We start from the raw sequence: 27,647 nt of genomic DNA on the forward strand, positions 1-27,647 counted from the left end.
ATTCAATATTTTAACATTTTGTTTTGTATGGCTTGAGAATTTATTTCCCCACTATTAAAAGGAGTATTTCTTACCTTTTAAAATCCATGACCCCTTTGGTCAATTAGAAAAAAAAATGTTCTCCTTTAACAGTTTTCATATTTTAAAAATAAATTAGTTTTTGTGTTTAAAAACAAAAATTAAAGCACATTTTATTGCATAATTGTTTTACATAATTTTTCTTACCTTCCTCTTGCTCAGAGATAGATTTTGTAACCCTTTCCCATGAAAAGGAGTATCCCCTCCCTCTCCTTTACTGACTCTACTAATTAGTGCAATTATTATAGTTATAGCCTTCAATTAAGTAAAACATGGAATATTATCACTTTTTGTTTAGGTGAGAGTTGGTCACACAAAAATTCAACAAATGAGGTATTAATGGCATTACATTTCTCTAACGATTTGGCCCGATTTAGCTCTTTCTTATGGGAAGAAATCATATATGTACCTATATGTACATTATGTACATTTAGACACTGTTGAAAATCCCATAAAGACATTTCAGTTTAAAACTGAGACAGATATAAGCTGGTAGAATGTAAGTGTTTCATCTTTCACAGTTGTGAATCAGTCTCACGTCACATTGATTATGATCTTTGGAGTAGAGCAAAACAAGTTCAGGGAGGATAGCTCCTGTGAGCTTTAGTTATTGCGTGCTGTAATTCTGTAGCACCAGTCATCTACGTCATGTAGTATGAGAACTTAAGTTTTTGAGGCTCTCTGGATGAACTACACGTGAGTGTGTTGAGCATCAAGTGCTTCTGACCTTTAAACTTTTTTTCTTTTTGACATTCTAGATCAGGACAGGGCATAAGTAAAGCTGTGTCAGAGTTACACAATTTTATATCCAATTGTATCCCTTATTCATGTTTTCTCTCCTTTTTCCACTCTGGAGTGTAGCTCTAAAAGAAAGTGTGTTGTATTGCACCAGGATAGAGCAAAAAGTAGAGTGGTGGTAAATTGGTACAACTGAAGTTTTTCATTTCCCTTTTTATGTTACCTATTTTCATTATTTCTGCAATAAGATTCTATACTTGCTTTTACCTTTGTATGTTAAGTTGGTTACAGTGATTGCTAAAAGAAGTGAAACCAGGTATGACCTTAATTAAAAGCATAAACAATCACATCTGTTTTAGAGAAGTGCTATTTTCATTTTTGTTAAATAGAAATGGAGTTTTTAGTTTTTATATTTATTTAGTTTTCTAACATCTGCCTGTCTCACTGTCTGTCTCTCAGCAGCAGGGCACAGTAAGGTATTCTTACCAGTAAATGTGGGGCTTAGAGTCCTGTTTTTTTGTTTGTTTGTTTGTTTGTTTTCTTTTTTTAGTTTGAAAATCAGGACAGGAAGAGCAGGGTCTGAGAAGGTAAAGATTTTGCTTAAATAATTGACTAAGCAGTATGTTTATTAGAGCTTATTATTTCAGAATAAAACTGGGTACTAGCTTTACATGATTATTTTCCTTTATTCTAAAATTCAAAGTTTCACTTTATTCATATTATTGAAATAGATCCAGAAGAATCGAATTTTCCTTTAAATTGATTACATTTGTACAGATAATTGGTTGTGAAAGTATTTAATTGGTTTTTCGGTTTGTCCTGTTTAAAGTGATTCTGTGTGTCTGTAGTAACAGTTATGTAAATGTTCTACATTAAAGCAGGTTAGATGTTATAACTTATTGACTGGCTAGGCTAGTTTTTATCATTTTTAAGTGTAATTAATCCTTAAAAAACTGTGTTTTAGTTATCTTCACATGGCTGTTACAGAATGTTTAATGCATTAGGCACTATAGTAACCATGTTTTATGTACAGCAAATGTGGTTCCACGTGTTGACTTTTGCAAGATATTATAAAAGTCATTTGGTAAACCTGTCCTGACTTGAGGCAGCATGTCAGTTTTGAAAAGCCACGTGCAGATTTGAGATTTTGAGATTGGAGCTCACGTAGAAAGCTTGGGGTAACAAAATATTTTAAAAAATTATTCTCTGATGGCCTCAATGATAATGTTAAGAGTACATTAAGCTTTGAATCCCTCCTCTTTTTTAAACAGACTGTGAAGACTGCTGAGAGACACTTGCAATCCAGTCACATAAGCATAATAAATATTGGTCCTCATGGAAGAAGAGCAGGATTTACCAGAGCAACCTGTAAGTACTTCCTTTAACAATTTAAAGTTGATTGTAGAAAAGCTTATCTTAAGAGATTTTATATATTCAGTTTTACTACAGATTCTAAATTAGAAATAAAATTAAAGAAAGGACTTCTTAGTACTTTCTAAGAAAATAATGTTGTATGTTCTTAAATTCGTATCTTGCTAACTTAATGCTAAACAGTCAGCATGGAAAATTCAGCATTACAAGGTAAGTATTGTATTTGGAAATGCCATTTAAAAAATCAGTGGTTATTCTTACAGTTTTTAGAAAATAAAAGAGGACATCTATTTACTCAACAGTATATATACCACTTTTGCCAGAAAATTTAGTTTTATCTTTACCTAAAATCCCCTGACTTAATTTTTTAAAAAGTAGTAGTAGTTGAAGAAAGTATAATTTGACCACTAGCTAATTCTTAAAAATAGATGACCATCAAGAATAGGTTGAATTCTTAACTTCTTTTAAATATTTAATATAAATGAATAAAATCATTTTAAATGTCCCCAAGTGATACAGATTTGTTGCCTTACCATGGCTTCTTTTTGTTTTTTTGTCTTTCTAAGTATTTTTTGGCCCTTGGCATTTAAAAGAGGAAGGCAATAGTAATCATTCTCCTAAGATACTTTTATGTTTAAAAATATTTTCCTTTTGACTGGTTTCTTTTTCTGAAATTAGATAAATACTGATTCAGTTGGCCATTCTGAAAGAGCCTCCTGCATTTCATATTAAGGGAGAATATAGAGTATTATGTGTTTACCTCTCTTTATGAAAATCCAACCTAAAAAATTTGAATTTTGAATAGAGGTAATAGGGTATGTTTTCCATGTTGTAGATGTGTTCTTTATATCAGTGAAAGATGGACACCAACTTCCATTAAAATAATGAAATCCTTAATATATTTGTAATAATTTTTTTTTTATGTTGAGAAATGTGTACTGATGATTACTTTGCCATTATTCTTTTAGCCCCTTTACTCAAGGTAAGTATAGAACTAGAGGGGCATAAGCAATTGGTAAAATGACTTTTGGAAACATTTGAAATCCTTGGTGGGACATTAATAATCAGGGAAATGGTAGGGTTAAAAATTATCCTCATCAGTGTATCTAAGATATACACTGTAAGAACAAATAAGAATTAGAGACGCTAAATATATCAAGAGAGATTATGCCATTGGGTTTTTAGTGTAGTAAACAAAGATCTAGTTATAGTTTCAAAAGACTTATGTAAGTGTTGACATATTGTTGAAACGGGCATTGTTGTTAGTTACTTCTTTTATTTAAGGTACTGAGAATTATAAGGCTGACCTGCTGGTGAGTCATTTTTTCTGCTCTGCTTCATTTCCTTGCCATTCTATTTAATTTCTATACCATGATATGCAAAACCTGATTATTACTTCAGAGAAAGTGAGAAATTAAAGCACTTTAAAAATAAATTTTCTGCTAACTGTAAATGGTGATTTTCATGGGGCATCATTTTTTCGTTGATTTGTGCCTGGGTCTTCATTTATAAAGGTGACCAATTAACAACATGAAGAGGTCGCTGCCACTAAAAGAAAAGTTTAATATTACTCACAGCTCCCTTAGAAATGAGAGACCCGACACGCCACACAGGGTCACGGGGTGAGGCAGCAGTGTCAGTCAGGAGGCAGAAATGCATAAGGGAATCTTAATATGTATCCAAAGGAAATGTATAGGCCACAGTCTTAACTGGGGTTTCCATAGGCAGGTTAGGTGAGACAGGGTAAACAATTTAGGATTGGCTAATTTGAATAATTCCAGGGGGCTTTGGGGTGTAGGAGCTATCCCTAGGTATCTGGCCCTGGGTTGATTTAGAGGAGGGGAAACTGACTTGTGTGTGAGAGTTAGATAAAGGAGGTGGTTCAGCATATAGGCTCTGAATTTGCAGGGGAGAGATAAGCAACTTTGACGCTTAGTTTGACCTCATGATTTATGGTGCTGAATGGGCAAATACAGAATCTAAGAAAATATAGAACACTCATTAACTGTTAAAAATAATTAGAATAGGAAGAGTAAATGTCAGACTTTGAGGAGTATAACAGATTTTCACAGGCCATAGCTGAAATCTAAAATTTGAGTGGAAAGAATGGTCCTGTCCCAAGTTGATGATGACAAGTAAAGCCAAGATTTGTTTTTTTTTTAACCTTTAATGAAGGTGCTGGGAATTGAACCCAGGACTTCATGCGTGCTAATAAGCATGCACTCTACTGAGCTGTTACTCTGACCTCAAAGCCAAGATTTTTAACCCCATTGTTTACCTGTATACAGAGAGAAATGTTGCTGATGGGCATTACTGTTGGAGTTATTTTAGTACTGTCATCTATTCCTTGATGAGTTATCCCTCTCTTGTTGAATTCACTAGCTCTACTTTAAGATTTATTCAGGTCATTGCACACAATGCAATATAAATCCTAATTTTAGGTTCTGTCTTTCACTTTTCCTTGTTGCCAGTCAGTCCTCAGTCCTCTGCACTTAGAAATGGTTCTCTCAGTGGTCATCACTATGTCTTCTTACCCCAGTCTTTATCTTTTTCAGCTGCTCTGAATCAGCTCATATTATTGTCCAAACTGGAACTCTATTGAAGAATGAAAGGGACCGCTAGCCTGACTTGGTTTTAGGAAGGAAGTGTAAATCAAGACTGTTACTGGTGAATTGGAAGCACTTAAATAACTCCTTTATAGCTATCAGGGTGCTTGCTAAACTCTAGTTTTAAAAGAGCATATATGCATAGGAAAAATTTTTAGAATATGCCAAACTGAGTGCTGATTATTTCATGGAGAGTGTGGGGAATATATTTTATTTTATACATATCTGTATGGTTTGGATTTTTTAAAATATGAGCATATGTGCCTTTTGTATTTAAATTTTTAAAAGAAATTAATAATACCATAGACCAACGAGGCGGTGTGTGCTTACAACCATAGTGTGCTCTAAGCTAAAGCATGGAAAAGGAGTGAAATTTGGAAACATTCTTGACTGAGAACAATGAAAAGGACCTTAAAATTGTGTTTTTGGCTTGGAAGATAATGAGAAGAAAAAGATGGAACAAATGGCAAAAAGAGAACAACTATACTCAACTCCTAATTTTTGTCTTATCTATCAAGGAGAGACTTATTTTTAAGCCATCTTCTCTTACCTGGATTAATGCAACAGCCTCCTTTGATTTTCTTGCATTGAATCTTGTCCCCTTCCTGGTCATTTACTATCTACACTTTATCAGAGTGATCTTTCTAAAATTCAGAGTGGATCATATTTAAGGCCCTCTTGTTAGCCTCATAATAAAATTAAAACTTCTTAATCTGGTTTATAAGGACTTTCATGGTTAGGCTTCTTTTTACCTACACAGTCTGATTTTAAAATACATTTTGATTGATTGATTGATTGTATTATTTCATTATTTTATTTTGACGGGGTTGGGGGAGATAATTAGGTTCTCTTTGCTTTACCTGTTTTCATTTTTCACACATAAAGAACAATACGTGACTCCTTTCTCCACATACTACTCTTAAGGGAAACAGCCCCAGATTCCATCAGTTGCTGTATCAGATCAGAACCAGGATCTGATGTCCACTGGTTTGTACTAGATCCAAATGTGACTTTTGGACCAGTAGCCTGTGAACTTAAAAAACATGTTTTTTGCCTCCTATCACAAGTCACGTCCCATATCCAATGGTGGAAAAGGCAGTTGTCTCTGCCACAGATTTTACCTTTCTCACTCTCTCACTTTCTACATACTAATTTCCTTATGCCAAGTCAAATTAATAATTAGATAATAATTGATAAGCAATATCAAAGAAAATGATATTAAGTGGTTTTTGTGTATAATTTCCCCTAGGTTATGTTCAAGCCCTTCCCTCTAGAATATAGAGTGTGACTTTCTAGTAAAGAGAGTGATATGCTTCTCTTTTTTTGGACAGTGCTCGATAAATTCTGACACAAACATCTTCCTTTTCATAGGGTTCTTGCAGACTTCTGTTGGATTTATTATTCCTAAGATTACAATTTATCTAGCACTAGTATGATTTAGGCTCTTGTTAAAATTTAGGATGTACTATAATTGTATACTTGTAAGTCATCTCATAATAATTCTGGAATGACATTTGAGATGCATAATATAATTTTTTTATCTAGAAAGTGGTATTTTCTTAATCTTATCTTGAAAGTTTGGGGATTCAACTTCATTTTTGCTGTCTGTAATGATAACACTAAAATACAACAGCTGTATAGCACTTTGTCTTTCATAAATAGCTCTCTCTTATTCTTTTTTTTTTTTCTCCCCACTCCGTCCCCAATTTCATTTTCACAGCAGCCTAGTAAAGTAGATAGTTGTATTTTTCTTTTACAGATGAGAAAACAGATGCGGAGAAGTAGGCATACCGTGAATAAGCTCTCAGAACTGAGCCTCGAACCTGTATATTCTGAATTTGTGCGTTGGGTTGTTTGTATTTCCTTGCTCTGTTAATGTTTAAAGCATAATTATTTTTTTAGCAGAAGCACAAATAGAACTCTGATTCGTGAATTTGCCAGTGGTTCTTTTTTGTGTTATCTTTAGTCATGACATACCTGTAAGATTATGTCATTTTTTAAAATAACAAGTTTATTGAGATACAGTTCATATCCATTTTAAAGTATATAGTTCGATGATTTTTAGAATATTCGGAGTTCTGCAACTATCACCAGAATCGATTTTAGAACATTTTCTTCACTCCAGAAAGAAACTCCTGTGTACCCATTAGCAGTCACCTGTCCCCAACACTACCAACCCTCCAACCCTAGGCAACTGCTAATCTACTTTTCATTTTACCTGTTTGTGGATATTTCATATAAATAGAATCATGCAACATGTGGTCCTTTGTGACTGGCTTCTTTCACTTAGTATAATCTTTTTAAGGTTCATTCGTGTTGTAGCATGTATAAGTACTTTTATTACTGAATATTGTTTTAGTATATAGATTTATTTTATCATTCATCATTTTATTTATATAGATTTATTTTATCATTCATCATTTCATTTATTATTTTATTTATCTATTCATCTGTTCATAGACACTTGGGTTATTTTCACTTTGGGGCTATTTTGAGTAATGCTGTTGTGAACATTCATGTTCAAGTTTTTGTGTGAACATACTTATTCATTTCTTTGGGTTATATAGCTAGGAGTGGGATTGCTGAATTATATATGGTAACTCTCTGTTTAATTTTTTGAGGAACTGCTAGACTGTTTTCCTAAGTAGCTCCGCTATTTTACATTCTGTCGTTTTCTGGATTGTATTGTGTGAACGCATCTCTTTGAAATCCAGTGATTTTTTTTTTATTGAAGTATAGTTGATTTACAGTGTTGTGTCAGTTTCTGGTGTACAACAGAGTGATTCAGTTATACATATATATATATATATTCTTTTTCAGATTCTTTTCCATTATAGGTTATTGCAAGTTATCGAATATAGTTCCCTGTGCTATACAGAAGAACCTTGTCTATTTTATATATAGTCTTGTGTATCTGTTAATCTCAAACTCCTAATTTATTTCCCCCCTCCCTTTGGTAGCCATATTTCTTTTATATGTCTGTGAATCCATTTCTGTTTTATAAGTTAAGTTCATTTGTATCATTTTTTAAATTCTATATATAGGTAATATATGATATTTGTCTTTCTCTTTCTGACTTCACTTAGTATGGTAATCTCTAGGTCCATCTGTATTGCTGCAAATGGCATTATTTCATTCTTTTTTATGGCTGAGGGGTAGTCCATTGTATACATATACCACATCTTCTTTATCCATTCATCTTTCAATGCACACTTCGGTTATTTCCGTGTCTTGGCTATGTATATAGTGCTGCTATGAACATTGGGGTGCATGTATCTTTTTGACTTAGAGCTCTCTCTGGATATATGCCCAGGAGTGAGATTGATAGATCATATGGTAACTCTATTTTTAGTTTTTTAAGGAACTTCCATACTGTTCTTCATAGTGAGTGCATCAAACTACATTCTCACCCACAGTGTAGCAGGGTTCCCTTTTCTCCACACCCTCTCCAGCATTTATTGTTTGTGGACTATTGAATGATGGCCATTCTGACCGGTATGAGGTGATACCTCATTGTAGTTTTGATTTGCATTTCTCTAGTAATTAACAATGTTGAGCATCTTTTCATGTGCGTGTTGGTCATCTGTATGTCTTCTTTGGAGAAATGTCTGTTTAGATCTTCTGCCCATTTTTTGATTGGGTTGAGTTTTTGTTGTTGAGTTTTACGGACTGTTTATATATTTTGAAAATTAAGCCCTTGTCAGTTGCATTGTTTTCAAATATTTCTCCCAGTCCATAGTTGTCTTTTTGTTTTGTTTATGATTTCCTTTGCTGTGCAAAAGCTTATAAGTTTAAGTCCCACTTATTTTTGCTGTCTGTATACTTCGAATTAGTTTACCTGCCACTAGTGCCAAGGTAGCACATGCTTCCTATCCCTGACTTACACGAGGACATAATTTCCCAAATCAAGGTGAACAATGGGCCATGAAAAGTACAAACTTAGGTGGTAACATATCTTCCTCCCTCAGACTTTTTATGTTTAGTAGATAGGACGTTAGGTGCATTTTCTCTATTTCTATTTAAATACATACTCTTTGCACTTAGTTGGCACTGTCATAAATAGAAAGTGAAAAAGCATAGTTCTTTCTTGAGAGGTCATTATAGTATATTTAAAATTTTTGCTCCAGGGCTTTTTTGTGTGTGAAAGTTCATTAGCTAAATTTGTTACTCTGTGGCTCTAGTAAAATTAAGACTGTGGTAAGTAAGATTCCTCAGTGCTCTGGTTTTCTTTGTGTGGATTACTGTTCCGGAGACCATAGACTGTTTTGCCTACTCAACCAACCATCTCGTAAATTCATTTCTTTGACTGCAAGGAAGATGAGAGTCTATATTTTGTCATTTATGAAATTATGCAGGCCAGTAAACTAAATGGGTGAATTTTTCTTTTCTTTAGCTTTGCAGTTTCCAGTCAAAACACCATTTTACAGTGTTAACTCAAATCAGCACATTTTTCTCTCATGTCTTTCAGTGAGGTTATGTCATACATTTGTAATAGAGTTAAATTCTTTTGTCACAGTATGTATACCATCCTGGGATCCCTTGACCTCCTGGTTGGTTTATGGTATCTTTTATCGTGTAGGAGTTTTGGATTTTTGTATAGTCAAATCTGTTTTCTCCTTTATGGCTTTTGAATTTCATATGCTTAGTAAGGGTTATTATCCCTCAAGGGTTTTGTTTTTGTTTTTGTTTTTGTTTCCTTTTTTCTTCATGTGCTTCTGTAATTTTGTTTTTAAGTTTTGAGAGGTTTTTTTAATGCCCCTTTTTTCTTTATCTTTGTTGGTACATATGAAAATTAAAGCACATTCTATAACGTTTTGATATGCTATAAGGAAGAAACCAAAAGTATTTGTTTTTATTTATTTTGTCATGTTTTCTCATGAGGAATGTCCATGAAAAATTGTTTGGGCCTTGTATTTATTATCTACCTTGTTCGAAATGTTAAATTTAATCATATTAAATAACTATATTCCCTCCTGATACATTTGTTTAAAATTATTTAGTGGGGTTTCTGCTTTTGTGAGTACTTACTTTTTGTACTGGGTTGGCAGTACTCTTTGTAGTTTGTCAGCCTGCAATACTTTTAAGTATTCATAATTTGTATGGCCAAGCATAATAACATTCTACTATAGTTATTCTAGTCAGAGAGCTCTAAAATCAGATACTTTGTAATATGAAAGAGTAGGGGGAAAACCATTAGTAGTGTTAACCACAGATCTTCCATTTGTGAATTCTTAAGCTGTTTGAATGGAAATGCTTTCACCTAAGAAGGAATTAGAAAAGATGAAAATATAGGAAAAAAACCAGAATAGTGTGAAGAATATTTTTTAAATTACCAGTAACCTGAAAAGAGTTTATGTTTGGGGGAGGATATAGCTCAGTGGTAGAATGTGTGTCTAGCAAGCAGAAGGTCTTGGGTTCAATCCCCAGTACCTCCATTAAGATAAATAAATTCAATCTAATCACCATCACTCCCCACCCCCCCGAAAAAAGTATACAGTGCTATATGTTGACTGTATCTCAATAAAACCAGGAGAAGAAAGAAAAAAAATTTTTTAAGGTTTATTTTTATTCTTGGCATGTAAGTAATTTAAGTATAAAGACATTTCTGTTAAATAAGTGAGTAGATGCTAGCAAGTTTGCCATACTTACTGTATAATCACTTGTCTGTTAAAATTTAAAACTAACCTGTTTGTATCCAAGTTTGGATACTTTATCAGGGTAAACATCCTATCTTGAGTGAAAATCCTGGTAAACACTTTACCTTGAATCTGAAAAATGCTTTTTTCATTCCAAAAAAAAAAAAAGAGCCCCATGTGAAAAACGAAGAAGTTGATCTCTAACTCTTAAATATAACAAAGATTCATTTAATAAATCTAAGCAAAGCAAAATGAAATAGTTACCCTGTAATTTATTAGTTAATACTGGACTGCCATTTGAGTAGCTAGATAATTTCAAAAACAGATCACTACATTGATGCCTTTGTATATTTATTTTTGCAGGTGAAAAAAGCCAAGATGCAGGAATCAGGAGAGCAAACTTTAAGGTATGTAAAGTTGAATGTCTTTTTAATGATCCACTTAAAATTTTACTGGTTAGTTTACATATAGCATGATTTGGGTTGACAGCCCACTTTTTGCTTTTAGCATCAATCTTCAGGTTTTGAAATTATTTGGTTTAAGGTGAAAAAGTTTATCCTTGAAACATAAGTACTGGTTTTTTTCTTATTTACTCATTATTTACTCAACAGTGTGATCCTCTCTCTCAGATCCTGTGATATGTGGAGGAGACACAATGATGAATATTATTCAGTCAGATGTACAGTATACAAAATAGGGGGAGAAAGCAGAATTAAAGGAAATCCAAGGGATTAATCATTAATTACCAAATGGATATGGTACACCTTAGTCATTAACTCCACTCCCCTTTAAGACAAGAGGCAGATTCTTGGCACGTCATGCTCTGGCTTCCACGACACCATGATTTTAAGTTTTCCACAGTTCTTACCTCCTATCATTGGACTACCAACCATATGAGCTAGGAACTGCATCCCTTCTAACATCTTAATTTCAAGAAACGTACTCTTACACCACCACACACACTGTCATTCCAGCTCATTTATACTACTGTCATGCTAGCCTCATGTCATACTGTATACTTCTAGTTTTAAATAATCTATCATATTTTCGCTATCAACCATTAACACTTCCCTCAAAAAAGACTTCAGTATTGTCCTTATGCTGCTGAAATTGTAAGACCTATTACTTTAATCAGTCCCTTACAAACATTCTTAACTTTCTTTCCCTTTTCCCTGTCATCCTTCTTTACCCAAACCTAAAGTTTAACAACCCTAGTCAAACCCAGCTATCTACTGATTCCATCCTTATTCCCAATCATCTGAACCTCGTGAGAGAAAAACAGAAAACTATGCTGACTCGTCTCAGTTTCCATTCATGAGTACATCTCAACAGGCACTTAAACACTCTTGATGGTCCAATCACCCTTCCTGGTTTGTTGTATTTCCTAGTCTCTAAAATCATTTTTCTTCTCATCTTCTCTCCCCCTACTCCCATTTACTCAGCTGGAGATCTTTCTCCCTAATTCAAAGAGAAATTAGAAACAGGAGCTACCTCAGTTGTCTGTTACCAAGTCTACCCCCTAACTGCTTCTCTACAATATTCTCTGCTGCCCTTTTCTCTGAAGTTAATTCCTCAGCTCTTACCTAAGGCTGACCTCTCCAGTTGTACTATGGGACCTTTCACTTTCATCTTTTCCTGCAGTATCCCTTCTCTCCTTCAGCAGCTTCTTTATTGTGGTAAAAATACATAGCATAAAATTCACCATTTTAGTCATTTTTAAGTGTATAATACAGTGGTATTAAGCATATTCACTTTGTTATGCAACCATTACCCCCTCCAGAACATTTTTCATCTTCCTAGATGGAAACTCTGTATTCATCAAACAATAAGTCTCCACTTACTCCTACCAGCTCCTGTTAACCACCATTCTGCCTCTGTCTCTATGATTTGACTACTCTAAGTAGTTCATATTAGTGGACTCATAAATGACCTATATGTGACTGGCTTGTTTCATTTAGTAGAATGTCTTCAAGGGTCATCCAAGTTGCAGCATGTGTCAGAATTTCCTTCCTTTTAAAGGCTGAGTAATATTCCATGTGTATCTGTACCATATTTTGTTTATCCACTTGTTGGTTGTTTGTGTTAACTGCTGACAAGAGCTCCATTGAATGGAGTGAGATATTGGTGATGCTCACTTTTGGAGTTTGGGTGTTTTTGCTCTTTTTTGGAGGAGGATTATTTTATTTTAGAACATTTTTTTTTCCCATCAGGCACACATTGTTTATGTAACTGAACATAATTGTATTTTGAGGCAGTACGTAATTTTTCTAGATACCATTTAAAATATTTAACAAAATGCTGGCGTTAATTCACTGTCTTAGCGCTATTGTTTCTGTTTAATCTCTAGAAAGTCAGTTCAATATTTAGGGGGTTTTACTGTAAGATTCCAAATCCATCACATACCAGACCATCCAAATATACCTTCTAAGGTACAGAATCTAGAAATAATCTTTCAACAGCGGATATAACAGTGAACCTCCAGACTTATTTAGGTGTACATAAAAGACCAGTCATTATAGTAAGAAATGTGAAGTTCTTTTTTCAGTTTGTACCTTTCTCCTTGGAATCCTATTTAAGTAGGTATAAGATGGGGCCCAGAAAACTATTTTTACCCATCATTCAGGTAATTATAAGAAATCAGCCATTTGGGGAAATAATGATATAACTATTAAGTATGATTTCTTACCCTTACCCTTCAATTCCCATTGTTGCATCTTGGATTAGTATATTAAGTGCTATTCCAAAAATATAGGCATTTGAGTAAATAGATTAAAATAAGATTTGATGGACATTTAGGTTGCTTCCATGTCTTGGGTATTGTATATAGTGCTTCTATGAATGTTGGGGTGCATGTATCTTTTTGAATTAGAGTTCCCTCCAGGTATATGCCCGGGAGTGGGATTGCTGGATCATATAAGTCTAGTTTTTTGAGGAATCTCCAAACTATTTTCCATAATGTCTGTACGAATCTACATTCCCACCAGCAGCATAGGAGGGTTCTCTTTTCTCCATACCCTCTCCAGCATTTATCGTTCATGGACTTTTTAATGATGGCCATTCTGACTGGTGTGAAGTGATAACCTCATTGTAGTTTTGATTTGCATCTCTCTGATAAATAGCGATATTGAGCATTTTTTCATGTGCCTATTGGCCATTTGTATGTCTTCATTGGAGAATTGCTCGTTTAGGTCTTCTGCCCAATTTTGGATTGGGTTGTTTGTTTTTTTGTTATTAAATTGTATGAGCTGCTTATATATTCTGGAAATTAAAAAGCAACTTAAATGCCCATCGACAGATGTCTGGATAAAGAAGTTATGGTATATTTATGCAATAGAATACTACTCAGCCATAAAAAAGAATAAAATAATGCCATTTGCAGCAACGTGGTTGGACCTAGAGATCATCATTCTAAGTGAAGTTAGCCAGAAAGAGAAAGGAAAATATCATATGATATAACTCATATGTGGAATCTAAAAAAAGAAAAGAGGATACTAATGAACTCATCTACAAAACAGAAGCAGACTCACAGACATAGTAAACAATCTTTTGGTTACTAGAGGAAACAGGGTGGGAAGGGATAAATTTGGGAGTCTGAGATTTGCAAATGCTAGCCACTATATATAAAAGTAGATTTAAAAAAAAGACCAATTTCTGCTGTATAGCGCAGGGAACTATATTCAATTATCTTGTAATAACCTCTAATGAAATAGAATATGAAAGTGAATATATGTATGTATACGCATGACTGGGACATTGTGCTATACACTAGAAATTGATACATTATAACTGACTGTACTTCAGTTTTTAAAAATGTATAAATTTTAAGTAAATAATTTTTTTTAAACTTTGTCTTTGGATTTACCTTAAAATTAATTACATCTGAGGAAAAATTGTTTGAGCATTCAGAATATACCAGGAAAAGAAAACTTTATTGATAGTATACTTGGATATTAGAGGTCCATTAGAGGTCCATTCAGAAAAGATATGAGAGCATTAAGAATTTTGGTGCTATATATTTTTTTAATAAATAACATTTCTTTTTAAAATTTTGCTGTGTAGAAACTACTCTTACCTTTTATCAGTCAGTCTTATCTTTTGCGATATGTAGAGCGTCTAGGACAGTGTCTTCCACTTCTCCCTAGAATATAGAACAGCAGAGAGGATTTCTTGCTAGGGAACATGAATGAGGGAAGGAAGGATGCCTGGACTGGGGACAAGTTGTAGTATAATAATGCTAGCTACTGTTACACTTTGCTTACTCTGTTCTAGTCTCTGCTCTAAGTACTTTTCATGTATTAACTCATTAATCCATATAACAGCCTTAAAAGGTAGGTTCTATAATTTATCCCTCATTGACAGTTCAAGGAACTGGAGCACAAAGAAGTTCAATGGCTTAAGTCATAAAACTAGATTTGACAAAGTAGAGTATGAATCCAAGCAGTCTAGTTCTAGAATCTACACTCTTAAGCACTGTGCTATACTGGTAGTTGAGGGAATAACTGCAGAGTGGAACGTAAGGTAGAAGGAAGAGGGAGGGCATTGTGAGGGATGAAAATTAATATAATTTCTATTCTAGAATTTCATTGAGAACCTTCCCAACATTAAAATGTCTAACATAATGACATGCTCCCAGTTTACACGATTTATTGTATGCAGTTTTTTCTTAATTTGCCTTATAAATTAAAAAAATAGATGTTGCTAAGTTTTGGTTTTATAACAAATAAAAATTTGGGTTTTTATTATAAGACAAAAAGTTGGGAGGAAGAGCAATATACTGGGATGCACCATTTTACGGTTCAGAACCCCTTCTTGGAAGCAAGCATGTATAATTTGAAAAGACTTCTCAAGTGATTATGAGAACCACTGTCTGAAATCAGGCATCTCCGTACTTTCTTTCTGTGGTATTTTGGAAACAAAGTGACAGCAGTTTGAGGTATTATGGAATTTTTCTTTTACCACATGGTCTTTAGAGAAAATCTGACCTACCTGTGGCTTAGCTGGAATTTCTGAGTAATATAAAAACTGAAGTGGTCTAAGGATATGACAAAAAACAGTAGAATGCTGAGGATATTATCCCTGGCCCTAGCTCTTTAGGTAACTGCTATAAAACAAGAATAAATATATCATGAAGTAGACTTACCTTGCCTCTTACCTGGGAAGAAATTGGTTTGATTTAATTACTTTTAGCAGTGCAGCAAATCAATCAGCAACTAATATATTCATTTTGGTTTTCCTAGTCAAGTAAGCAACCCTGAAGTCAATGATCAGAAACCTGAAACTTCAAGCCTTGCTTCAAACCTTACCATGTCAGAGGAAAGTAAGTACTATATTCTGTGCATGATGGAGGAGGTAGTCCTATAACCAGGTGATGCTATTCTTTTGTAATTGGTTTTCACTTACTGCCTTGTTTGTCCCAGAATTCCAGAAGCCTTTCGTGTGTGTTTGTGTGAGTGTGTGTGTGTCTGTCTGTATCCTTATGCTCTCCTATAAGCTTTGTTGACATACCAGCTGAGGAACAAAATTACATGGAATCCACTCACTGAAGGAGTCACACTTGGTGATTTTGTTTTTGTTTGGACATTGGTCGGTCTAAAGGTAATAAATAGTGCTTTACTCAAAACAAGAAAAGTTTGTGGGCCAGCCTCTGACTGGTCCTCCAGAGGGCTTGATATTTTTCCACATTTCAAATAACCGAGTAATTCTACCTATCAATCTAAGCCAAAAAAAGAAAAGTAAACCCCTGAGAGCCCAAGACTGATACTGGGCCCTGAGGGAGATCCAGCTCAGTAAGATAACACCCTCCACTTACCAACCCTTATACTCCTGTGGAACAGTTGTATTCATGCATTAGACAAAAATCTGTGGTATGTTCTGTGGTTTTTTCTTGTGGAGACCTAAACTTTCTGTAGCATACCATGGTGGTATGATCCATAGGGCAAGTAGTCCTTGAAATTAAATAGCTATGCCATTCCATATTTTAATACACATTTTAAAAGAGTAAATTTATATTAAGACACTATAAAAAGACACTTGTTTAGGGGATATTTCTTAAGATGATTATACTTAATCTTATATGTATCTCATGTATTAAGCAATGGTGTGCCTTTTTTAAAAAATTGGTATGTCTTGAATTGTGTATATTATTTCCCCAAAGATAACTGTTTCACTGGTTCTCAAACTTTTAGTGTACTTAGGAATCATGTGGAGTCCTTGTTTGTAATGCAGAATTCCAGCCTCATCTTTAGTGATTATCATTCCGTAGATCTGATGTGGATGGAAATGCTGCATTTTTAAGAAGATAGCTCTAGATAATGCTGACGTGTGTGGGAAACTGTCCATATAGTGGGGAACTGCTCTAATCAATGAAAAGTATCTCCTCTAATTTTTTGAATATCTCACTCATCCCCAAGAAAAAGACCTGTTCCTTATATACTTCAGGGCCCAGAAGTAAGTTTTCTTGCTCCTTACAAATCATTTCTTTCCTTTTTTTCCCTTCAAAAACTCTAGTTCCTTTGAAGTCTGTATTATGCCTCCCCCTACCTTTCTTTATACCTCAGACTGAAGTCCTAGTCATTTATCTTTTAAAAACTAGATCTTCTTTGTTTTCTTTTCCATCCATACTCTTGCTTTTCTTGATAATTTTAACATCCATGTAGATGACCTATCCAATACCCATAATGCCCCTCTTGCTTTCCTGTCCCTTCTTACTCAGCATACATTCTATGGTTCTTTACCATAATTACTCCCTTACAAATACCTTCAATAATTTTGCCTCTTGTACGCTTCTTGCTAAACCCCAGTCCTAATTTAATCCAACTCTTTACTTTCTGTATAAGTGCATTCAAATACCTAAATACTATTGAATAAATTATACATCTAGCTGACTGTTTACTCACAGGGCCTCAAGTGGACATCCAACATGCTTGAAAATCCTACTACACTTCCCTAATGAATTTTGCCTTTTAATATTTCATACCACTTCTTTTCTCTCACAGTACCCATGCTCACTCACCTTTCCCCATAATTAACTGATGACCCCTTCTCAGACAGAAACTGTCTCACAAGACGCTCCCTTATTATTGTATACCACCACCACCAGATCTTCAGACCTACCTGAGTTTGTACTCATGTTTCCTTGCTTTGTTCTTGTCAGAATGGGAATAGTATTCTTGGCTCCTGTCAAAGATAAGACCTTTTATTTGTGCTTTATATTCTGTCTGTTCTCACCTCCTCCAAGGACTTGGGTACTGTGATTATCCTAATATCATTCCTGCATCATTATATTCTTCTCTTCTTAATCCATCCTGTCAATAAAGAAACACGATCCAGTGTCTGTGATCTTAAAACACAAACAAAACCCTCCTTTGGCTCCACAGCCCCCACTAGTGGTAGGCCTCCTCTTTGTTCCATGACCTATTGGAACCTCTGGAGAGAGTTGCCCTCACTTGCTTTCTCACCTCCCCTTCATTCTTCAACACTCTTAAATTTAGTTTCTACCACCACTCTTCCAATGAAATTGCTTTTATCAGCGTCATTAGTTACTTTCAGTAACTGAAAGTAGTAGTTCTAGTGGACATTTTAGTCTCCTCATATCCTGCCTCTCACCATTTTTCTCCCACCTTTCTCCTTTGCTGGCCTTTCTTCCACTGTCTGAACTCTGAATGTTGGTGGGCCTCAGGATTTGGTTCTAGTCCACCATCTTTGCTCTTTCTGCATCCTCTCACCCATTACAATAAGTATTTTATACATTGTTATTGAATTCCAAATTTGTATTTCTAGTCTGAGTTCTCCCCTAATTCCATATGTGTATCCAACTGCCTTCTTGACATCTCCACTAGATGTCTAAAAGGAAAGTCATATTTAAAATGTGTGAAAGTTTTTTACTCCCCTAGCACTCATCAAATCTGTTCTTTTCCCAAACGTCCCCATCTTAGGAAGTGGGTTAACTATCCCTCCAGTTGTTCAGACTGAAAACATAGGAATTATTCTGTATTCCCCTGTTTTCCTCATTCCTTTCATACAAATTCATTAGGCAGTCATGTTAATTTTACCTTCAGAATATATTTCAAGGTTTTGCCTCATCTCCACTGCCACTACTTTAGTGTAATTAAGTAGATTATGCTTTGACTCTTTATAATCCTTTCATGGTTTCAAGGCTCATTCATTCACTAGTAAAGTGAAAATTGGCCTAAATCTCCCAGTATGTTTTGTTAATCTCTTCTAGAATTAAGTTAAATCAGAGGAGGAGAAGAGTTTGGGTTTTTGAAAGTACTTGTCGACAGAGAAGGAAACATTTTGTAGAATTGAAATGAACTTACATTCTATGTGATGGATGGTAAGAACTTTAGAACTAATTGGGATCCCCTTCATTTTTGTCAATGGTTATGGATGAATATAATCTACAAATTGCTTTAATTATTTTCAGAGACTGAACAACGGCAGTGGACAGGATTCATGATAAACTCACAGATGTTGGTTTGTCTTACTGTTGGGCATGAATTGGCTCCTCGTCTGCTCTTGATCAGGGCTCCCTTTTTGGGTCAGACCCTCAGGGTACCCAGCTAGACCTAAAGTTAGTTGGTTCACCCTTAGTCCCTATTCATAGTAGAGCATCCCCCTTTCTAGATGTTGAAGTAAGTTCTTCAACAGCTCAGGAGTGTGGTCCAGACTCTGTATGATGTACCTGTCTACAATATGGACTGAAATAGTGCTAATAATGAATAGGATTCTGCTACCTGTCAAACTTGAGTTGAATAATTTACAGTGTTTATCCCTGATGAAATCACGAGGGCCAAGACTTCACAGTGCCTATTCTAGATGAAGTCATGGGGGTCAGGAGGACACTAGGTGTGAAAGTCTCTTTACTAGATGGTTTAACAGAACATCATAGCAGTTCCTCAGGTCTGCCTCTGCTTTGCCAAGCTGAAAGTCTTTACCACAAAGCTGATAAAATAGTAGTATAGAAGCATACTTGCATCTTTTCTACTATTAATTATATATAGCAATAGTTTTCTAATAAAATTGGGTACTTCCCCCAAATCTGTCTTCCTGCAGGTCATTCTTATGAACTTTTACTCATTCTAGGGTTTGGGTAAGCACCCGAAGAATGAATAAGCTGAAGAAGAAGTGTAATTCCTAGACATGGATCTTGTATTTTAAGTTTGCCTGTGAGCACAGTAGAGAACTTAGGAAGTTCCTTCATCTCTGGTTTTAGATCAGTGATAGATAATGGTAGAGATTAGTTGATGCTAACCTTCAGCTCTTTCCCATACCCCCTGCATTCTAGCTTCTTTTACTGTCTCTCAAAGTCTCTATACCCATTGTTAGAAGAGTGAGGTATTTCCTACTGCGTAGTCTTTCTAAATTTCTGATGTCCAAGCTGTATTCTGTTAATTAGTTTGAAAGACTATACAGTGAGACATGAAATTTTCCCATTTCATTTTTGAAGTGTTCTAACTTTTTACCTGGTGATATCTTTCTTTCAGTTATGACATGCACCGATTACATCCCTCGCTCATCCAATGATTATACCTCACAAATGTATTCTGCAAAGTAAGTCAAATAATTGTTTCAAAAATCTATTTGTTTTTTCTCTAGACTCATTGCAAATTTTATTGCAGAATTTAACTTGATATTTAAGTTATTAAATTGACATTTAATGTATTTTCACCTCTCTTGTTCTCTGTCCCTATTCCAATTTTTTTTATTCCCTCTAAATATAGAATCTATGTAACATCCTTTTAAAAAGTAGATAGTTGTCTGGTAAAGATCACTGTTACCCAGGAGCTCACTTGAAATGAATAGATACTGAACATGTAAAATACTGTTAGTGGTCAAACATATCACTGATTGACCTCTGATTATTCTCTCTCTGGTCTATTAATAGACAGATCAATTTAAAAAAGCTGAAGCCAGCCTCAGACTGGACTTCTCAGCCTAATAATATGTTCAGTTTATTGTTTTAGGAGTGTCCTCAGAGTAGAACTAGGCTTGAAATTAGGTTTAGTGAATTGAAGTCACTGAGAGGCAGTATTTTCGGCCTTCAGGGGGTAGGAGCAGCATTTAAGATCTACTAAGTTAATCATCCCCAAGATGAGTAGGTGCAGAACAGTGTGTATACCAAGCTACCTGTTGTGCATTGATAAAGAGTGAGCCTGCACATACATAGATACAGGCAAGTGTGCTTTATTAAACTGGGATAAACTCTTATGTGCTTACATAGGCAGGATTTTATAAAGAAATTGGTACCAGAGGTGAGTGTTGCCTGTGAGACTATTACAAAAAGAAAATTTTTTATTTTCCTTTTTGTGCCCTTTTGAATTTTGCATCGGTTAAAAAAATAAATAAACTAATTGGAGAATACATAGTTCTCCAAATTCTAATCTGGTATTAACACTAATAGCATCCTTGGGCCAGTCATTTTCTCTTGGCTTTCTTCTTTGTGAGGTCACTAAACCAATTCTCTGAGATCACTGGGAAGGAGATAAGAAAATAATTTGAGCTATAAAGATACCATGTGAAAAAGAGTATTATGATTTTTATCATATCTGGAGATTAATCCATTTGAAATCACTAAGATTTTAAATTATTCCCATGAGATTTGATCATCAACTACAGCCCGAGCTATTTCTTGGTTTCAGATCTGGCTAATAGAAATACTCAAATTCAATGTCTTAAAATCTACTGCGATGTGACTATGTTGCATATTCCAAGTTCATTCATTCATTCAAATATTTGCATACCTGCTGCATTCAGGACACCTTATTAGCTATGCCGTCTATCTTAATGCAGACCTCCTTATCACTTATCTAAAGCATTTCATTTTTTAACTGCCTCTATTTCCATATTCTCCCCTTCTAATCTGTTTTACAAAGTGATATCAAACTAATCTTTATTAAAGAACAGCTTTGCTCAACAATGACTCCCAGTTGTTTCATATTTGTCTGAACACTTTTAGCCTGATAGTCAAGGTCTTTGCTGTCTATCTCTTCACTTGCTACTTCCCTTCCTTTTCTATACTTCCCTTAATAAAACCTACGCTCCTTGCAGGCTGAAGCCCTTGCTTTCCCTTCCTCTGTACCTTTGCCAGAGTTTTTCTCTTTTACGAACACCCTTTCTTTCCCATTTTTGCTCTTTCTGTCTGCTAAGCTCACAGACCACTTTTTTTTTATAGACTTCCTTCATTTTCTCCTCCCCCAAAACTGAAAAAAAATCTTTTCCCTTCTGAAACACCCCTTTCTCTCCTAATATTTTATTGTTGTGACCTATATGGTACATATGACACTTACTTTCTTACATTATAAATACAGCATAACTCACCAAATAAAATAACTGATGTTATTTTGATGTTATATTGATGCACTGTAAAAATTCAGTGCATAGAATGTGGCACCGTCTTATTCCGTGGATGAAATTACCAGGTCATCTAGTTTAAAATCCCGGAAGTTTCACTGTTGAATTCACATCTCTAGCTAAACCAGATGTGATTGGCACCAACTAGTGGCAGTGTACTCTGGCTTAAATATCTGCCAGGCAATTCTGTCTTTTCTATGACTCCCCAGATTTTATATGTTATATTGGTCCTATTTTGTAGTCTTGATCTGGGGATATTGGGTCCACCCCTACTCCCAGTTTTCTTAAGGTTGCTTGCCTTTTCTCTGCCAGCCTCACCCTCTTTTCCGAGTCCCACTTTCCCTCTCAGAACTTTAGTTTGGCCCAGAGGGCTAGGTAGACAATGGAGCCAGTTGCCAACCCTGTTCTATCCAGTCTTTTGTCATTTCAGGGTTTAGACATAATATTCAGGTATATAAATAATATAATATTTAGACATATGTAGACATAGTATATCTCTATATTTAGACATAAGGGTATAAAAAGGTTTAATCCATACTTGTATCTCACGTAGGGCCTTGTACATAGCACACCGCAAATGTTTGTAGCATAGTAATTGGACCTTGGGAGGATATTTGAAACTTTTTAAATTTTCTGTAAAATTGTTTGTTAGGTAGATTATGAGTAGAACCTGGAAAGGAAAAAATAGTTCTACTTTCTGACCATAGTGAGAGACATTTAATGTGGAAGGTTAGTCTCCTTACTGCTGATTCTTTGCTGTTAGTATTAGCTATTTCTCATGTGTTTTTCACATGAAGGCTTTTGTTTTCTTGAACTTTTCTAGACCTTATGCACATATCCTCTCAGTTCCTGTTTCGGAAACTGCTTACCCTGGGCAGGCTCAGTACCAGACACTGCAGCAGTCTCAACCCTACGCTGTCTACCCTCAGGCAACCCAAACGTATGGACTACCTCCTTTCGGTAAGACATCCTATTGAAAGCCATTTCTAAGAATGTTGATTTTATCCCCCAGAAACTTTTGCTCTTTGCCCTAAAAGCAAGGATGACTGATCAGGAAGCTGAGAGATGGGTTGTTCTTGGCAGAGCATCTGCTCAGTAGGTGTGATAGAAGCTGGGTGTGCAATTTTCCAACAGTATATTTGATGCATATAACATAAAATCATAACTTTCAATACTCATATGATTATCAAAATTGAACTATTTCCAAGATACTAAGTCTTGACTGTGAAGCTTGGAATCTTCAGGTATTTGGAAAATCTTTGAGGAATTACTATTGATTTGACTTAACTTCAGACAAAATATGGTAACATAATAAATATATTTTGAGGTGATTAATTTCTTTCTAAAACCTAGTCTAAATATCCAGATAGAAAGATGCCTTATAGTTCTCTCTCTTTTCTTGTCAGTTTCTCTCTCTCCTTCCTCCCCCTGCCCCAAACTGATCAGTTGTTGCTCTGCTAAACCAAAAAGTCATCTTAGAAGGCAAAATCCCTAGTTTTGTACAGCCTTATCATGTGCATAGAGAGTTTTGTTCTTTGGTTCTAGGTATCTTAGACATGAACTATAAATTAGAATGATTTACTAGAAGTCAGTTTGAGATTCGTTGGTCACTTAATGTCTGCACTGCTTTTCCTCTGTGTGTGTAAATTGATAGATATATTCAGTGTGCTTTATTGCTGCTTCCCTGCTTTCCTAGAACTAGTGTCAGAAAATTGAGAGAATACTATTTTTTAAAAATATGTAGTATGTTAATAAAATTATAACTCTGTAGCTTTTATTGAAACTAGCTGGGAGTTAGAAAAATATTTCAAACAGATCGCCACAGATTCTGGGTGTTGCCTGCTTTCGGTTTCTACATTCCTACTTTTCTTGGCCTATTGGGCTACTCTTGTATGATAGTGACAGCTTTCCTACTTTTTGACTTGTTAGCATTCCTTGACTGCTGATAACTACCAGAAACAAAAATTGGAGGTTATGTTTAATGATGCTGGTAGCTGATAACCTCATGTGAGAAGAGAAACAGGAATGCTCTTGTTTCCCTGCCTCATAGATGCTCTTGTTCATCCATGCCACAGTGCCTGTCAGTATCAGCCACTATACTAAAATCTTACATTTGTGATATGTTTAACCAGCTAAGACTAAGTCCTTTTGGAAGCAGAACTCTGTGAATATGTTTGTGTTTATTTCTTTTTGCATATATTAAAGCTAATTTTTCAACAGTTTGCTAATAATAGGCTAGCAAGTGTAAAGTATTTCACATTGTTTTTTTAACCCTCTGTTTTGATTTAAATTCTTTATTAGAAAGCCAAATGCCTTTTATGACATTGTTGAACAGTTGGTTATTCCTGCTGCTCAGTGTTGAATAAAACTCCTATTGTATCTCTGAACTCAGATTATGTAATACCTAGCACAGTGCCATGTACAGATAGGTCCTAGATATTATGTTATCTTTAATGATCACCACATTTCCCTCATATTAAAGAAGGGAAGAAAATTCTGTAAAATAAATAGATCCCTGTTAAAAACTTGAAGGAAACAATGTTTATTTTATAAAGAAATATTGGTGATAACAGGCTCTTTTATGAATCTGTTTCTGTTTAATAATTGGGGGTGAGGGAAACTTGTTTCATAAATTTTTCTTGTCAGTAATTCAGAGAGAGCTAATCATTAGCTTAATTTGCCTTTGAATGATAGATATGGCATATTCTCAGATTTATAAAGGAAATTTTAAAGAGGTGTTTGTAATAACTTTTCTGTGTGTATGTGTGTAAATACTTTTTAAAGTGTCTGTATTTTTAAAAGACATTTTCTTATGCTTTAACATATAGCTTCTTTTGTTTTATACTCAGATGTAGCAGTCCATTTCTTACTATGTAGCACAAGGAATTATACCCAATGTCTTGTAATAACCTATAATAGAATATAATTTGCAAAAAACAAAAACTGAATTTCTATGCTGTACACCTGAAACTAACACAACATTGTAAATCAACTATACTCCATTTAAAAAAAAAACACTCTCTTTCTTTTTTCTTGTGAATATTTTGGTAATTTTATCATCTTAGTGTTGCCTATTAGCACTAAAAGTAAATTAGCTGGTCTGTTACTTTATTTCAGATGTAAATAGAGCTTTAGAAAATTGTGTTGTATATCATATATTGTGTGTATATATATATACAATAATAATAATATATTGTAGTAATATTGAGTGCTTACTATGCCAAGCAGTATGCTGGAAATAAGTACTTCACACTTTACATTATTGTCTTATTTAATCCTCAGAACCATCTTAAGTAGCATTACCCCTTTTTATAGATGAGGAAACAGGCTTAGAAGGATTAGATGACTAACCTAAAGTCATACAGTTAGTAAATGCCTAGAATTAGCATTGCGCTCAGGTCTGCTTAATTCCAGAAGTGCTCATAAATTTAGGTCTATGAAAAAGTTAATCTCAGAATTGAGTTTGAAATTTAAAAATTTCCTCCTCTTGAAGAAAATGAGAAAAGACTAGATGAAATCTAGGAGGCCCACATTATGACTAATCTTTAAAGGTAAAGGAATAGTAGTCATATCTTTTCAGAGCTGTATAGAATTGTGGAATGGCAGAAAGAGGATTAGAGGTTTAACTTCCAGTGATCTGAATGAGTATGTGTGAGGAAAGGGTACTCATTCTTTTTTAGGGTCTCTTAAAAGATTGTCTTAACTGCCACTGTTTTAACTTCTTTTAAAAGAACTTTAATATGAGATGGAGATTTGATAGTATGTATTAAGGGTCTTTAGGATATTCATGCCATTTCCCTAAGTAATTTCACTTCCTGGAATTTATCCTAGGGAACTCTTTAGAGATAACCACAAAAATTTACAAGCAAGACATCACAGTATTAATTTATAATAGCCAAAGATTGGAATCAACCCACATATTGAACGGAAAGGTATATGTTAAATTGCAGTATATCCATGGAATGAAAAATTATGTAGCCATTATAAATCATAGTCTTAAAGAATATTTAGTGTCTTGACAAAAGTATTTCATTGAAAAAAGTAGTATATAAAACTAAAAACACAATGTAATATACCGTTAGTATTTTTTTAAAAACATATAGAATAATTTGAAAGAAAAACTGTGAATGTCAACAATACAGGCAGTACACATTTGATCTCAGTTACCATGGAATCATGCAAAGTGAGGACACAGTTTCAGTATGCACAGGTTGCAGTTAACACAGTCCCGTGCAAAAGCAAGAACTGCCTATTTTTTTTTTCCTGTGTGATGAGACTACGTGATTTTTTTGTTTACACTTTCCATATTTTTCTGATTTTCTATAATTGTATCTACTTACTGATAATTAGGAAAAGTGCTCAGATTAAATTACTTAGTATTTATAATAGCTCATCCCAGTGAGCTATTGAATCAAGATATTCTTTCTTGTGTTTTTTTTTCCTAACATTTACATGTGCTTCAATTCCTAACCAAACTAATCTTCTCTAAAGATCTACTGCTCTGATATTATTACTACAAAGTGAACTGCTCAGATTAGTTTGGTTAGTGACTAACCAATACTGAAGTTTTATGCTGAGAAACTTGGCTGGAGTTGGTGATAAGACCCCACTGTGGGGCAGCAGGAGGGTGGCACTCAGAGACAGGCTTCCTTTACCATTTTTAGACCAGCTGTTGTTCTCCATCAGGCTCTTGGTGCTTAAAATGACTTGAGAAAGTTTGTAATTATAGGCAAAGAACAGGAGACTGGGAATCAGGAAGCCAAGATTTTATTTCTTCTTTGCTGTTGGCAGTAGTGCTCTATAGTCAGACCATTTGGTAATGCTACCTGTTACTTGGAATTTCGGGAAGAGTGCTTTTAAAGGAAGATATTTATATACTTAAAGAGGATGGCTACAGTGATGCTGAAGGCAGTGTCCATATTGTCTTTTATTCCTCTGTTCTTCGTAAAATAACATTAAATACTTCGTGTTTCTGGCCAAAAACGTTCAAAACCAGCTGTTTCTCCTAGTTATCTCGGACATTTTGCACTAATTTTTGACCTTAAAAGAAGGACCAGTTTGTAGACATTTTACATTTTGAAACTTAAAAATATATATAAATAAAATTCTCTCAGTTAATACTATTCTTTTTATCTTTTTAACTTTTTAGGGGGAAGGAGTAATTAGGTTTATTGACTTGATGATGGATGGATGGATGAAAGTACTGGGATTGAACCTAGGACCTTGTGCATCTAAGCATGCACTCTACCACTGAGTTATACCCTCCCCCCTCAGTTAATACTATTCTTATTAGTAAGATATTTTAGGACAGTGTAGTAATAAACATGTTCACAAATCCAACACCTCAGGTTTAGAACCTATTTAGAAAAAAAAATTACATTGATTACAGTAAGTCTGAAAGTGACTGTAACATTGAAATGGCAGTTTGTTTCTTAAAAAATGTTGTGGTCAGCCACCATGAATCTTAGTACTGATATTCAAATTTCATATCATAAATGTTTAAAAACTGCAGTCTCAAATATTTTTATTGTTAAATGTCAGCAATAGCAAAGACTTTTTCTGTGGCTTACCTAGACAAGACTTTTAAAATCATCATGACCTAAGGGTGGAAGAAGGGGCCAGCTCTCCTAATACATGCTAGAGGTGTTGATATTCCTTAATCTTCTCAGCAAATAAGATAATATTGAATTTGGAACTATGGCTGACCTTGGTATTGATTTCTTACATAGAATGTGTTGGATTGATGAATCTTCTGGGGCCTAAGTATCAGCATCAGCTGTACTGATCCAGTAGCCATAGCTGTTCAGGACACAGTGAGGTTTTTCTAAATAGACTTACACATAGCCAAAGTTACTGCAAAACCTAT

General features: G+C 34.7%; 1 protein-coding gene across 4 annotated transcripts in view; it reads left to right on the forward strand.

The window, feature by feature from the left end:
* Nucleotides 1–27,647, forward strand: part of EYA3 (EYA transcriptional coactivator and phosphatase 3) — an 86,323-nt gene that overhangs the window by 21,332 nt on the left and 37,344 nt on the right. For all 4 annotated transcript variants that reach the window (XM_072974981.1, XM_006196862.4, XM_072974982.1 and 1 more), the window contains exons 2-6: nt 2,088–2,184; nt 10,793–10,836; nt 15,667–15,746; nt 19,915–19,981; nt 22,605–22,741. In XM_072974981.1, the coding sequence (XP_072831082.1) occupies nt 2,152–2,184; nt 10,793–10,836; nt 15,667–15,746; nt 19,915–19,981; nt 22,605–22,741 (361 nt within the window). In that variant the 5' untranslated portion in view covers nt 2,088–2,151. The remainder of the gene's footprint in view (nt 1–2,087; nt 2,185–10,792; nt 10,837–15,666; nt 15,747–19,914; nt 19,982–22,604; nt 22,742–27,647) is intronic.

Source organism: Vicugna pacos, chromosome 13, assembly GCF_048564905.1.
Source record: "Vicugna pacos chromosome 13, VicPac4, whole genome shotgun sequence".
Taxonomy (NCBI): domain Eukaryota; kingdom Metazoa; phylum Chordata; class Mammalia; order Artiodactyla; family Camelidae; genus Vicugna; species Vicugna pacos.